This window comes from Hakea prostrata, chromosome 9 (assembly GCF_041222555.1).
Source record: "Hakea prostrata isolate BN-2017 chromosome 9, UWA_Hpros_2, whole genome shotgun sequence".
Taxonomy (NCBI): Eukaryota; Viridiplantae; Streptophyta; class Magnoliopsida; order Proteales; family Proteaceae; genus Hakea; species Hakea prostrata.
The window spans coordinates 11,736,605-11,751,361 of record NC_142608.1 but is presented as its reverse complement, the minus strand read 5'-3'; the positions used below and the strand labels follow the sequence as shown (position 1 = coordinate 11,751,361).

Below are 14,757 nucleotides of genomic sequence, written 5' to 3'. Positions count from 1 at the left end.
TATTGGGTGATTGAAGTGCATGTCTAGGAAAATTTTGTCTAAGGAGTCTGGTATTTAAGCGGACCGGTTGTGTCCCTCCAATCTTTTCCTGAAAACTTTCTTGGTGTACTTTGGTTCAACAATATGCTAGTTGGAGGTAACCTGAGGAGATACTTTTCACGTGAAATAATGGGAGTTATTTTGTAGTCAACAACAATTCGTGATAGAAGCAATGGCAGCAATGATCGACATCGACAAGTTGATTATTCACGCCAACAAGATCAATTGATTTGAAGACACCGATGGAGATGTGGACTGGCAAGCCAGTTGATTATTCACACCTGCACACATTTGGGAGTCTTGTGTATGTTATGTACCATTCCCAATAAATTTCGAAATTGGATCCAAAATCCATAAAGTGCAAATTCTTGGGATATGCTAATGGAGTCAAGGGGTATCGACTATGGGATCCCACTGCCCAGAAGGTCTCATTAGCAGGGACGTCATTTTTGCATACGATAAGCTGTAGAAGGAAGATGTGAGTAGCACTTCAATAGGAATTTCCAAGAATACAACAATTTAGGAGGAAGAGAAGTCCGAACCAAAAGATTCTCTTGGAGCAAATTCAGAAAATGAGGAACAAGTACCAGTCGAGTTTACAACTGTAGAAGTTCGACGGTCAACTTGTGAAAGACACACACTAGCCTGATAGTCTGATTATATTATGGAGGGCAATGTTGCATACTGTCTTCTAACAGAAGATGGAGAGCCATCAACATTCAAAGAAGCGATCGATAGCTCAGAAGCGTCACTTTGGATGGCAGCTATACAGGAAGAAATAGAAGCTCTTCATAAGAATAAGACGTGGGAGCTTGTACCTTTATTGCATGGAAGGAAGCCCATTGATAACAAATGGGTTTACTAGATCAAACGAAACAATGATGATCAGGTAAGGCGGTATCGGGCAAGATTGATGATCAAAAGATATGTTCAGAAAGAAGGTGTTGATTTTACAGAAATATTTTCACCAGTGGCTCAACTTACTACTGTCCGGATAGTTCTGGCATTTTGTGCTACTTTTAATCTACATCTTGAGTAGTTAGATGTAAAAACTGCATTTATTCATGGAGTTCATGGAGAGCTTGAAGAAGAAATCTATATGCTCCAACCAGAAGGTTTTGAAGAATTAGAAAAGAGGAACTTGGTTTGTAGGTTGAACAAATCTCTATACGATTTAAAACAGGTGCCAAGATGTTGGTATAAGAGATTTGATTCATTCATATTGAGCCTTGGATACAACATACTTGCTTCAAATCCTTTTGCGTATTACAAGAGGTTTGGTGGTGATGACTTCATTATTTTGCTGTTGTATGTTGATTATATGTTGGTATCAGGCCCCAACAAAAATCATATTGTAGAATTAAAGGCTCAGTTGGATAGGGAATTTGAAATGAAGGATTTGGGGCCCGCAAACAAGATTCTATGGATGCAAATTCACCGAGACAAAAATAATAGGAAGATTTGGCTATCTCAAAAGAGTTACTTATAGAAAATCTTGCGCCGCTTCAATATGCAAGACTGTAAGCCAATTTCTACCCCGCTTCCTGTTAATTTCAAGTTATCCTCAAGTATGTGTCCTAGCAATGAAGCAGAGAGGAAGGAGATGTCTCAAGTACCATATGCATCAGTAGTGAGGAGTCTGATGTTCGCTATGACATGTACAAGACCGGACATTGCACATGCAGTGGGAGTGGTTAGTCAGCACATTACAAATCCAGGATGAGAGCATTGGATTACTGTGAAAAGGATCCTAAGATATGTTAAAGGAACCTCGGATGTTGCTCTATGTTATGGAGGATCTGAATTTACTATCTCAGGATATGTTGATTTTGATTTTGCAGGTGATCTTGATAAAAGGAGATCAACTACTGGCTATGTGTTTACAATTGCAGGAGGAGCTGTGAGCTTGGTATCTAAACTATAGACAGTTGTAGTACTGTCTATAACAGAAACTGAGTATATGGTAGCTACACAAGCTTGTAAAGAAGCACTTTAGATAAGAAGATTCATAGAAGAACTTGGGCACAAACAAGAGAAGATTCTCTTGTATTGTGACAGTCAGAGTGCCTTGCACATTGCAAGGAATCTAGCTTTCCATTCCAGGACAAAACACATAGAATTACAATATCATTTTATTCGTGAAGTGGTGGAAGACGGAAGGTGGATATACAAAAAATCCACATGAAAGAGAACCTAGCAGATGCATTGACAAAGGCAATCAAAACTAGCAAGTTCATTTGGTGCAAATCCTTGTATGGCTTGATAGAAACGTAGATAACATGGTGGTGACAAGATAGAGAATGGTGTGGAGATTAATTGGTTCTCAATCTAATCTTCAAGTGGGAGATTGTTGAAAGTCTTAGTCCCACATCTTGTAGAAGTGGGAGTTGTTATCCCACATCGAAAAGAAGTGGGGGTTTGTTGAGAGTTTTATTCCAAGTTTGAGTAGATGTGGGAGAAGGTGGAATGGGGAGAGACTATAAAATGATGCCTCCCCCTCCACATGTAATTCATCCCAAAGAATATTCCCCATTGTATATTTTTTTATCTATAGTAGAGTTTTCTTTATTGCCCGTGGTTTTTTTCTCTTTAAGGGTTTTAATTTCCACGTAAATTATTATGTTCTTCTTTTTTCTTATTTGTTGATTGCTCTATTTGGTGGGATTTTCATAACCCGACACCAACGTGGGGATCTCTTCATTGTGATGGTTTTGGTTAGAGATAGCTTAGGTTTTTATGGTGTTTTAGCAAGGGATGACAATGGAGTAGTTATGTTTGTTGTCGCATGGTTGAGAGTGTAGGTAAACTCTGATCACTTCAATGGATGAAATGAAGTAAATTCGGGTGACGATTAACTTGTTGGGTTCAAAGTGATGTTGGGGAAGGATATTTGTAATTTTAATTATAAAGCTTTCTTTTATTATCTTGCATTAACAATTTACATCTCCTTGAACATTTATACACCTATACCCGGCGGGGGGGGGGGGGGGGGGGGTGGGGGGGGGGCCCCGGCCCCCCCCCCCCCCCCCCCCCCCCCCCCCCCCCCCCCCCCCCCCCCCCCCCCCCCCCCCCCAAGTTGCTAAAAGAAGCTGAGTATGGGTCGCTCAATCTTGTTTTATTTTCATGTGAGTATGCTGGTGTATGAATGCGTTGTTTTTTGTTTGCTCCTCCTTCCCCCCTAAACCAAAAAAAAAAAAGGAGAAAAGAGAAAAAAAAAAAAAAAGAAGAAGGAGAGAAAAAAAAAGGAAAAAAAGAAGAAGAGGGCCAATGGGGGAGAAAAAAGAGGAAGGGAAGGCGGGGTATCGGGAGGATTTAGAAAAAGACCTAGGGGAGAGTGCGTAGGCTGCTTCGAAGATAATACCCGTTGTTATATAATCTACTCTTACAAAACTAAAAAAGTGAACCATCATCAACGTGGTTTAGACTAGTTACAGAGCTCCGACTGTAATAGGTTCTACTAATAAGGACAATACATGGTCCTTGCTTTTGCTACTCTCGGTACCAATTCCATCTCCATATTCATAAACAAAGAGTGACGTGCGGGCAAAATTTAGACAAAATTGGACAAATTGACTAGAGAAAGAAGAGCTGGTTATAGATTTGTTCACCAGCTTCCACATCTCAATGATCCTGTCTCTAATGTGTTCACGGGCAGCTTTCTCAGGAACTCCATGTTCTTGCATGTGACAATGGATTGAGGATGAAACATCTCCTCTCTGTAGCTCAGCCTACATCAAACCCAAAAGGAACATTTTTAGGCTCTGTGATTTATCAACATCAATGAGGAGAAATATAGGGAAGAGTTATTTACATACTGATGAAGTGGCAAGATCATTGGAAAGCCTCAAAATCATGGAAGGACCAAATATTATATCTGGGTTGCTCTCCAAGTATTGGAGTATCTCCTGATTGATCTCTTGTTTTGTAGCAAAAAATGTATGGACAAGAATTACTGCCCCAGATGATGAAATCCATCCATTTTTCAAATACTCCTCAGTGGAAGGGATTGTTCCAGTTTGGCACCACTTAGCCTCCACCAACATTGCCTTAGTGAAATATTCCCACTGAGCCCAAACAGACCAAGAAAAAGTAAAAATTCCATACAAAACCTGAAATTTTAGTAAATTAACTTCAAGTTTTATGTGCAAAAGATGATACTTTCGGGTTAAAGACAGTCTACCGTTTTCCTCAAGTATGTTAAGATATCCAAGTCCTGTTCTTTGAGAATGTCATATGCCATTTCATTAGTGGTGTTGAAGAGGGCTAAGAAGGCAATCTTCATGTAATCTGGAAGTTCATTCACTGCTGTCATATCCCATCTGTAACAAAAACAGATATGTAACCTCTTTCTTAATGAGTACCAAAAAAATAAAAAAAATCTTTCTTAATCATATATAAGAGTATTAATAATAATAATAACCTCTCAATTGCACTGGTGAAAAGCTCTAGTTCTTCAATGGAACCATATATATCATAAATGTCATCAACTATTAAAACAAAATTTGTCACTTTTGTAAGCCACATTCTACAACGCTCATATTGGGGCTCACAAGTAACGCCAATACTAAGCAAGAAACTCTCCACAAGCCGGTCCCTTGCAAACTTCAATTTTGTCATTAACCCAAGATTTTGCCACCAGCTAGCAAAACGAGTGATTCAATTAGTGCAAGTCATAGTGGATAGAGAAACACACTCAATATATAGTATCATGTTGCCATGTCTTAATCATTTCTTTTTTTGGTAAGAATGTCTTAATCATACCTTGTTGCATTTCGAAGTTCTCTCTGATGTACTGTTTGCACCCTGTTGAAGTCCAGCTTGGCCAATTCAAGAATTACAGGATTCATATCCTCTTGTCGCTGGTATACATCAATAAACCACCTTGTCTCTGCCCTGGGCATCCTCCAGTGAAGAGGAACTTCCAAAGAATGTTTCACTTGAGCCTTTAGATTTGAGTCTTTGTAATCCTTCATCATCTCTTCAAGATTTCTTTTAGTGAAGTCTCTGGCTTCATCCAAGATGCTTTCATCTTCAGTTCCCAGGTATGAAGCTTCATACAAGCTCAGCATTCCCCTACTGTCATCCGAGAGGTACTCATGGAACTTTCCTTTTCCATCCATAAATCTGCTAAACACATCTGCAATCATACAAGTCTTGTTATGATTTCAGGGTAGAACACACATGTACAAAACCAATAACCTTTAAACACTACTACATGGGTACCCTGGGAGACCAGATATCCATGTTGCCTTAGGAGCCTGAAATGAAGAGCTGTTGAATATAAATTATCCTCGATCAACTTGTCCATATTTCTGTTACTGTATGAGGCTCTTAAGATCCTGTCTATCTCTTTACAGAAGAGGTGTCCCAAGCCCAGCCTTTGCAAGACATCAATCAGTTTGAGCTGAGCCAGCGGTTCGGCCTCTTTGTTTAGCATAACCTTGACATCTTCTGTAAGTTCTTCAGTTCTTGATCTGAATGTGCCATCCTACAGATATAATCAAGAAAACCAATTAATATGAAGAAACTTAAGAAAGCAAGAAAAGAAAAAAAAAATTAAGCACTGCAACTAAAGATATCTAATTACCTTATAGTCACTATGTAAGGACTCGAGGGAATCATAGTCCCAAATGGTAGGTTGGTAGACAACTGATGGCTTACTGTCTTCCGCTTGGGGTTGAATGGTAGCATTAGAAATGCGTCTGATTTGTGATTTCAATCGTAGATTGCATGAAGCTCTAGATCTCGTAGGGAACTCTGGAAAATAGAAGGGAGGGTTCAAAGGATGAAGTTGAAGGGCCATTTCTTCCGTATTCTACTGTAATGCTGTAATGTTTGGCACTTTTGGCTTAGCTATATTCTGTACTTTTATACTTCTTTGCGATAGCCTGATAGCCATACAACCATAGATTTTTTTTAGATTTTTTTTTTTCCCGTGAGGACGTCACCAATAAACCGTACTAACACTCAAGCCTAGAACGCCAGAAAAGAAGCTTTCAGAAAGAGTAGATAAATACAGTGAAGAGCACCGGCTAGGCTTGTATGACTATTATTAACCTGTGAACACCAACAAAGAGTGTGGATCATCACAGGTGACGGGGGGATTTATAATCACAAATACATGGGGGACCACAAATAAATAAAAAATAAAAAATAAAAAATAAAAAATAAAAAATAAAAATTGGAAAAGTGAAATCCCATCACCATTATTCTGTGGCCCCCATAATGATGTCTCAATGTTTACCACAAAAGGAAAAAAAATAATGATGTCTCAATTAACTGTTGCCTTATTGAGCTTCTATGCTGGCATAGTACGTACTTCTTTTTCTTTAAAAAGCAAAATATCTTAAGGAGAATTCATTTCTAATCATAGAAATCGAAAATAGAAAATAGAGATTTTTACGTGTGGGTTCTCTTTAGTGGACCATAAATTAATGTTTGGTCTTTTTAATGCAATATGTTACGTGTAGGTCACAACCAGATTAAAACCATAAGGTTTGCTGGATCTACGCCATCTTCAACCATGGGAACCTCAAATTAATATGCTGAGAACCCAACACCACCATATGAAACCTCATCAAGAAATCTGTGGAGCCTAGACTTCACCTTTAATTCTCTCCTCAAAGCATGTACCCAGTCGCCCACTCCTGCAATTGGGAAACAATTGCATTCTAAGACTATTTAATTGAGAGGCTGAGTAATTTACCCATAAAAAGAAGCCAAGGGTTGGTCAAAGAGTTATGAATCTTATACCATAGAGATGGGTCTTTTTTTTTTTTTTTTTTGATACAATGAAAATGAAAACTCATAAAAGCTATGATTACTATTACACGTTCTGCCATTCCCATGGTTCTTCCTCTCCTAATGCTGCTTCTGCTAGCAGCCTAGCGCTCTTTAGGAACTCGTGATTCTTATTTGTGGCTATCTGTATGTCCTTTATCTTGGGAGCTAAAAACATTAGATCCTGGATAGCTTCCAATGGCCATGGTTGTTGTGGCTTCGGTATAAACTCTCTGAGCTGCTCCCAGTTAGTTACAATGCCATCTAGCCGCATATTGTGACTTATTGCAAATCTCATCCCCAATGCTAATCCTTTGGCTAACGTCGCATCAAATGTGTATCCCGTGTATTTGCCACTCCAGCAGTGGATTAATTTTCCTCAGTGAGCTACGCCCCAACAACATCCCGTTTCATTGGTTGATTTTTGGACCTGTGAGATTTCCTTGCATTATTGATTGCATTTTATAGAACTTCACTCCTCTATCTTCTCTAATTATAGATACAGGGGGGTTAGTGTCTGAAAGCCCAGGTGGCTTTAAATGTAGGTCGTTACTCCATTTTTTTTATATAAGATAACACACTTTTAGGATCCGTTGTAGCTTTCCTGAAAATTATTGCATTACGCAATCGCCACACACTATAGCAGGTGATACTAATAATGGAGAATAACCACCTTAGCATAGTTTTGTCAAGATTTGAGTTATAGAACATATCTAAGCAAAAATCAAAGATATTTGAAAAGGGCAACAGTTCAGTTCTTAATCCTAGTGGTCCCGCCGTCCAAATCCTCCGTGTCCATTCACAAGTGAAGAACATATGCCAACTTGATTCAGCGCTACAACCACAAAGCACACAACGATCTGTATTTGAATTCCATTTGGCAACTACCACATTAACTGGGATCCCTGCATGCATAAGTTGGCAGAAGAAATTAACAAATATGGGATGAATCTTGAGTTTCCATAAAAATAACCACCATCTTTTATACAAACAAGAGGAAATTGACGGGTTATGATTAAACAACAATTGTTTATATGCAAATTTGGTGGTCAGTTCCTGTGCAGAGGAGTATCTTAGCTTCCAAGAGTCCTGTTCAGAAGAAAGCATGACAGAGTTTATAGCAGAAGAAATCTGTGAGTCAAAAGTAAGAGAAATTTCAGAAGCAAATCTATCTCTCAACCCTATCACTTATGACAATTTTATCTTATATGGCACAAAATGCATGTTAAACTCACCCACCACATGATCATCTTTATTTGTTACCCACGAGTCAAACCAAAACAAAGTGTTCCCCATTTCCCACCGTTCTAACTAAGAACCCTCTAAAAAGGGGGAAGATAGCACAAACACTATTTCAAACTATAGAGCCCTTCTTTTTCCACACCTTGGGGTCACACAGAGAGGCATTAGGAAAATATTTAGCCTTGAAACATTGTACATATCGAGTTCTGCTCCGGTAAGAGTCTCCATCCTAATTTAAGAAGGAGAGCCTTATTCATAAGCTCCAACATTTTGAAACCTAATCCCCCCAGGGATTTTGAACGATAGCATTTGTCCCAAGAAATGAGGGAAAGATCCTTAGCTTTTTTCGAGTTTTCTAATTAAAACCTTTGATAGATTGAGTCCATTGATTTACACACCTTTTTTGGGAACAAATCATATTGCATATGATAAATAGGCACTCCTTGTAGTACGGATTGAAGTAGGACCGCTCTCCCCGCAAAAGAAAGAGAATGTGCTTTCCATCCAGCCAGCTTAAGCTTCAACTTATTTAGGACTGGGCACAATCTATCAGATCTAGCTTTTCCTGAGAACAGAGGACTCCCCAGGTAAGAATATTTGTTATCAATCTCCTTGATGCCTAGACAATTCAGAATTTGTTCCTTCATCGAGGGAAGTGTGTTTTTGCTGAAGAAAGCTTCACTTTTGTCAAAATTGATCACCTGTCCAATAATAAGCCCAAAAATATCTACAATAGTTTTGATCACACAGACATCTTCTATAGTAGCACGACAAAAGATGAAATGTCATCAACAAAGAAAAGGTGTGTGATTTCTGGGGCGAAACGTGCAATTTTAATTCCATGAAAAGCATCTTCGGCTCTAAAAGCCCCAAGGAGCCGAGATAGGATTTCCATTATAATCGAAACAGAGGATGGGTCTTGTACTTCAATGGAAGGAGAAGATCTTAAAAGATCTCTTCGTTTTAAATATTTTCTTCAAATACAAATTCTGAATCAACTTTTAAAAGGTTAGTTTACTTGGCAAAGATCAATGTTTTATGGTATTCTGAGGACGTAGTCAAGAAGCGTAAAGGACAAACCTTAGTTACAAAAGGGCAAAGGAAAAAAAAAATCAATCTTCGGTTGTGTTGGAAAATGCCATGTCGGCATTTGCCACATCAGCCTCCATTGGTTTTGATGATAACAAACATGAATTACTAATGGTTATATTGAGTTCTGTTGTTTTAGTTCAAGATGAGAACAAGTGGACCAATTCCAAGTCAAAGCCATATGCTCATGCTCAAGTCAAGCCCAAGCCATGATCATGCCAAGATGGACATGAAGATGGATAAGAAGTCTAAGTCAAGATGAACATGAAGATGATCATGAAGAATGGAGTACAAGAAGACTCAAGAACTTCAATGATCAAGACTTAGATAAAGTTAGGACTTAGGACACCTCCATATGCACTCTCTTGTAACTGTATGTAATCATGTGCATATCATGTCACTAGACTGACCTAGGACATAGTAGGAAGGTGTATGAGGCTTAGGGTTGACCAAAAAATTCAAAAACCCAAGCCAAGTCCAAGTCCCAAACTAAGACAGCAAAACTATGCACCAGACAAATGACCGTCTGGTTTGCTGACAGAAATGCATGTCACATCTGTCTGGTAAGTCATACGGACGACCGTCTGGTCCTGACTAAGTTATAACAGCTAGTTTTTAACGGATCTTTTCCAAACAGACGACCGTCTGACCAGACGGATGTCCGTCGGGCTGAAAATAGGACAAAAGTTATGTCCGTTTTCTATCCATTGGGGATTGGGTTTAGGCACTTAAAGGTGCTCTATATAAGCCCAATTCACCTCATTTGAGAGGGTTGAACTCCACACTTGATCAATTACTCCCCAAGTGAACTCAAGCTCTCAAATCACAAGCAAACAATTGTGCTTTGCCTCTCACTCTCTCCCAACCTTGAAGAAACATACCAAGGTGTTTATTAAGCTTGTGGAAGCCAAGCTTGAGGTGATTGAAGGCATCGGTGGTGCATGCATTTCATATATTGAGCATACAACTCTCATTGCATCACATTCACCCCAGAGGTAAAGTGTCACACTTCTTGTAAGATAACATCCTTCCTTTGTAACTGTTTCAATTCTAATCTAGGTTGGTAGATTAGAATTGGTCATTGGGTGGTCTTGCCCATGAATAAAGATTGCTTGAGTGCTCTTGCCCGTGAACAAAGATTGCTTGGGTGCTCTTGCCCGTGAACAAAGATTGCTTGGGTGCTCTTGCCCTACTTGCTAAACAAAGATTGTAAAAGGTACTCTTGCCCGTAACAAAGATTATTCTAAGGGTTTGATCTCTACCCATTGTATTAAAAGAGAATCATTAGTGGAATACTCTCTTGAGGCCAAGAGAGGAGTGGACGTAGACTTGTATAGTCAAACCACTATAAATCATGTGTTGTGGTTGCTTGTTATTGTTTAATTCATTTGAATTTTCAGTTTACCTTGTATTTCCGCACAAACCACAAAATTGGGATAATCCACTAGTTGCAACTGATTCACCCCCCCCTCTAAGTTGACCAACAGGCTAGTTATAAATAGGGGATAGACTTGAATGCTATGCATTAATGTATGCATTAATGTGCAGCACCTGCTGCCAATGGTCGAGATTTTCTATTAAAAAGGAGATGGATTGTCGATTTCGATCTCGACCGTTAATGGGCAATGCTGAAGTTGAACCCTAGCAGTCGAACGATTCGCATTAGGATCTGGTGTCTCTTTGTGCACATTCCTAATTTTGAATAACAAAATAACACGTTTGAGTTCTTCCAGTGTACAGTTCCACCCGAATTTCTGTGGATAAATAAAAACATTCTTCAATTAACACTGTCAAAGTTAATCTGGAATCATGGAGATTCCTGTCATCAACGAGCTCGATCAACAATCGAAGAATCGGACCAAAGTGGTGGAAGAGATTGCGAGATTAGAGAAAAAGTATTTCCCCAAGCATGAATCACTGGCGAGATCCTTCAACGAGGAGCTTTGAAAGAGGAACTGTGGATTGCTCTACTCGGAGGTTGCCGGAGAAGTCGCAGGTTACATCATGTACTCGTGGCCTTCTTCCTTGTTCGCTTCGATCACCAAGCTTGCAGGTTCACCTATTTTGCCACTTATATATGATTTGCTTTTTCTTTTCTTCCTTATAAATCCTTTATATGATAGAGTTTTTTCTTCGTTTTATTTGGAACATAAAACTAAAAGTGAGGGAGAATTGCCAAAGGCAAGGTCATGGAGAAGCACTGATGAAAGCGGCAATTGAGAAATGCAGAACCAAGAAGATCCAGCATGTGACCCTTCACGTTGATCCTTCAAGAATGGCGGCCATTGGTCTCTATCGTAAATTAGGTTTTGAAATTGATAAACTGATTGATTGTTATTACTCTTCCGATCGACATGCTTATAGAATGTATTTGGTTTGAATGCAAAGAAAAAATAAAAAAAGAAAAGATCTTGTTTTGTCCATATCTCACTTCCATGCTTAGCTCAAGTTCAGAGTTCCCAAATACCAAAATTCTTGCCAATGGTGGGGTAGTAAAGCGGTTAAAGTCCCATCTTGGCTTCGCACCCATTCGTGGGCATTAGTATTTTCATTCCAATTCCAGTATATTAGAAGTTCTTAATCCAAAAAAAAATAATAATAATAACATCTAAAATCTTTTTTATTTTTTATTTTATTATTATATTTTTGGGTTGAAAGATTTTGATTTTCAGTTTTAGAATCAAGAGAACAGGAAGAGCATTTTGGAATAAATAAATTACTTAAAAAACTAAAAGATATTTTGCAAAATGCATACTGTTTTTTCTTACAAATATGGTTTATTTAGCATGACTCTTATAAGTGCAATTTTAATCTTGTGGAACAATTTGCGCATGACTTGTCATGCATGGTGAGTTCCATATTATTTTGACACAATTACAAAATAAATGTATTTATAGAGGGTTAAAGTAACAACCCACTTATTTTGACATACAAGCATCAATGAGCGATTCCAAAGTTTAATATATGATTTATTGTTATGAAATTCTAATCTTTCTGTTATAGAAATGAGAATTATCAATATGGTAAGCGTTAACATATGAGACATTGGAGGAGGCTAAAATTTTCATCCGCGTAAAACTCTCACTCTTTACTGTTGGTGTGCAATTGAAACAGTGGAGCATATCATTATTGAATGCCCATTCATGAAATCAGTCTAGTTTGAGAGCTCTCTTACTTATATATCTCCTTAGAGTTAGGTTTCCTTGGCTGAATTGTTACAAAGTTGGTAAATCTTGAAAGAGAAAAAAGGAAAATTGGTGATTAAGTCAACAATAAATAAACGAAAGGCTCTTTAAAGGAAAGAGAAGCAATCTCATGGAACTCATAGACAGGGCACAACAAGCAAGCAGAGGAAATCTGCCAATGATGGAAGAGAAGGTACAAAGGCGAGCAACAATGTCAAATGCCCAAGAAACAATATGGTAATCTTAGACCACTGGGATGCCTAAATTGGTTTTGGATGATTCTTTGCCCAGGACTTTTGAATGCCACTTCGGAAGATAGGAAAATCCATGGCCCTCTTCGCCTAGTAATTCTTGTTCAAGATATCAGGGATCTAGGAGCATGTTTTCTACCGTGTCCTTTAGTTTTGTTCCAAGTTGGATCAATCATGTTGCTAATGCTCTTGTAGGGATGGCCCCATCTTTATCTCCTCATGCATGATGGTTTGGCCAATTGGCTTGAGAACTTTGCTTTATGAGGCAAATGACTCAGTGTAGTATGCTCTAACTCTCAATTAACTAATTTCTTACTCAAAAAAAATAAAAAATGGCTGAGAACTTGAAATAATGAGTATATTCTTCTTCCAATAAGTGGTGAGATGGAGAAGACTATTCTGTTTTAAAATGCATCATACCAAATATTCCATGGTCATCCTTAGATTATTGGAATCTCTACGGATTTTCATGCCGAACTCATTACCACCATAGTTATATAGATAAAGAATTTTCTTATCTACGATGAAAATGAAATGATCTAAATCCAATCACCAATGACTTACCTGTTAGTCACGGGAGAATCTTTTGAGCAAAAGAGCAAATGAGTTCTATTAATCTTAATTTGAAGAGATTTTTTAGTTTTTATGTTTAGTTCTTAGTGAAATTTCCTTTTGTAAATTGTTATGCACCATTCAAGAAAAGCAATCATTAATCTTTATCCTAAATTAGGTTTTGCAATTGACAATGTTATTGTTCTTCAACAATGGTTGTCTATATAATGTGTTGGGCTTCATCAACGATTTGTTGCACTATAAATTATCATTTTTTATCCAGTGAACTTGGAAGCGTAAAATAGGGGAAATAGACTCTTGCTTTGTGTTTTACGGGCACATAGATGAAAATTCTTTATGTTTCATTTCCATGTTTGTTTTAGAGGTCCATCATATCTGTTTATTTTTTAATTCTATATTAGTTGGATTAGTCAAATCTCTAATAGCATTGCAATTTTCTTACAAAAGCATGTTTAAAGTTGAAGCTTTGTAAGAACTAGTTGGAAACTTCGCTAAAATTTCTTTTAGACTCTTATTTCTTTAATGAAAATTCATTGTTTCCAACGTGGGGTTTTTTTTTGGAGGGGGAGGGCCGGAGGGATCAGAAGCGCCCGAACCCCAAATGCTAAAAACATTTGTTGCATTTTAGTTAGATTTTAAATTAAATTAAATTAAAATTAAAATTAAAAAAAAAAAGAAAAAAAAGAAAAAGAAAAAAGAGGTTTGAGTTGAAGAATGTTAAAACATTTGTAGGGTTGAGAACTTGTGAATGACAACTTGGATCTACATAAATTGATGTTTTTGCAAGCAATGGATGATTTTTACATAATAATATATATATATATACACACGTGGGTGAGGGTTTTCTCTTTTTTTTTTTTTTTTTTTTTGGTAGAAATAGGTCTATATATTCACGCGTGATTCACGCAAAGCATCATGATTACACAAATTGAGAAAATCAAGATCCAAACTAGGCCAAAGAGTCTCGCATGCAACGGACACAACCTTTCCAGCAAGGAAGTCAGCTACAACATTGCACTCCCTTTAACAAAACAAAAAGAAACATTCTGGAGCCAAGATGCAAGAATCACCACATCCCACACTAAGTTTTGAATGTCCATTGGAATCAATTCCAGCTTGGTCATGGACCTAACCACTTTCGTAGAATCTGATTCCATCAGGACATTGCCAAACGCCTCCTCCACCGCAACTCGAATACCTCCCCGCATCGCCAAAATCTCACCCATTAGAATCGAGTCGAATTGGGCTAGAATCGCAAAACCTGTAATGGGTCTTCCCCCTGAGTCTCTACAAACTAAGCCCAGCCCACTTCCATTCCTGTTAAGGGTAGCATCAACATTAATCTTCATGAACCCAAGAGGAGGACACCTCCACCTATCAACAGCACCATCTGCTTCCTCCCTTGGACTGCAAAACTTTGCCCTAATCAACTCACTGGAGCCTCTAGAGAATTCCGTCGCCTTAGCCACTGCCTTTACCGCTACCTTCTCCAGTGTCCACTTCACTCCTTCGAAGATAAGCTCGTTTCTAGCTTTCCAAATTCTCCAGCATAGATAGGCAATGAGCGATGAAGCTTCTTGAAAGCTTTTTTTTATCAT

General features: G+C 38.2%; 1 protein-coding gene and 1 pseudogene across 2 annotated transcripts; both read right to left on the bottom strand.

The window, feature by feature from the left end:
- Positions 1 to 3,395: 3,395 nt before the first annotated feature.
- Positions 3,396 to 5,854, bottom strand: LOC149004659 (terpene synthase 10-like; annotated as a pseudogene). The gene is made up of 7 exons (XR_016175645.1): positions 5,627 to 5,854; positions 5,263 to 5,527; positions 4,801 to 5,176; positions 4,460 to 4,678; positions 4,220 to 4,358; positions 3,855 to 4,103; positions 3,396 to 3,767 (listed from the first exon to the last, which is right to left on the bottom strand). The product of XR_016175645.1 is annotated as a terpene synthase 10-like (transcript).
- Positions 5,855 to 14,163: 8,309 nt separating this feature from the next.
- Positions 14,164 to 14,757, bottom strand: LOC149004658 (uncharacterized). The gene has a single exon (XM_089135687.1). The coding sequence runs from the start codon at positions 14,755 to 14,757 to the stop codon at positions 14,164 to 14,166; it is 594 nt and encodes a 197-aa protein (XP_088991813.1).

Bases quoted from the DNA above. Each gene is read 5' to 3' on its own strand.
- LOC149004658 (XM_089135687.1), bottom strand. From the start codon at position 14,757: ATGATAAAAAAAAGCTTTCAAGAAGCTTCATCGCTCATTGCCTATCTA.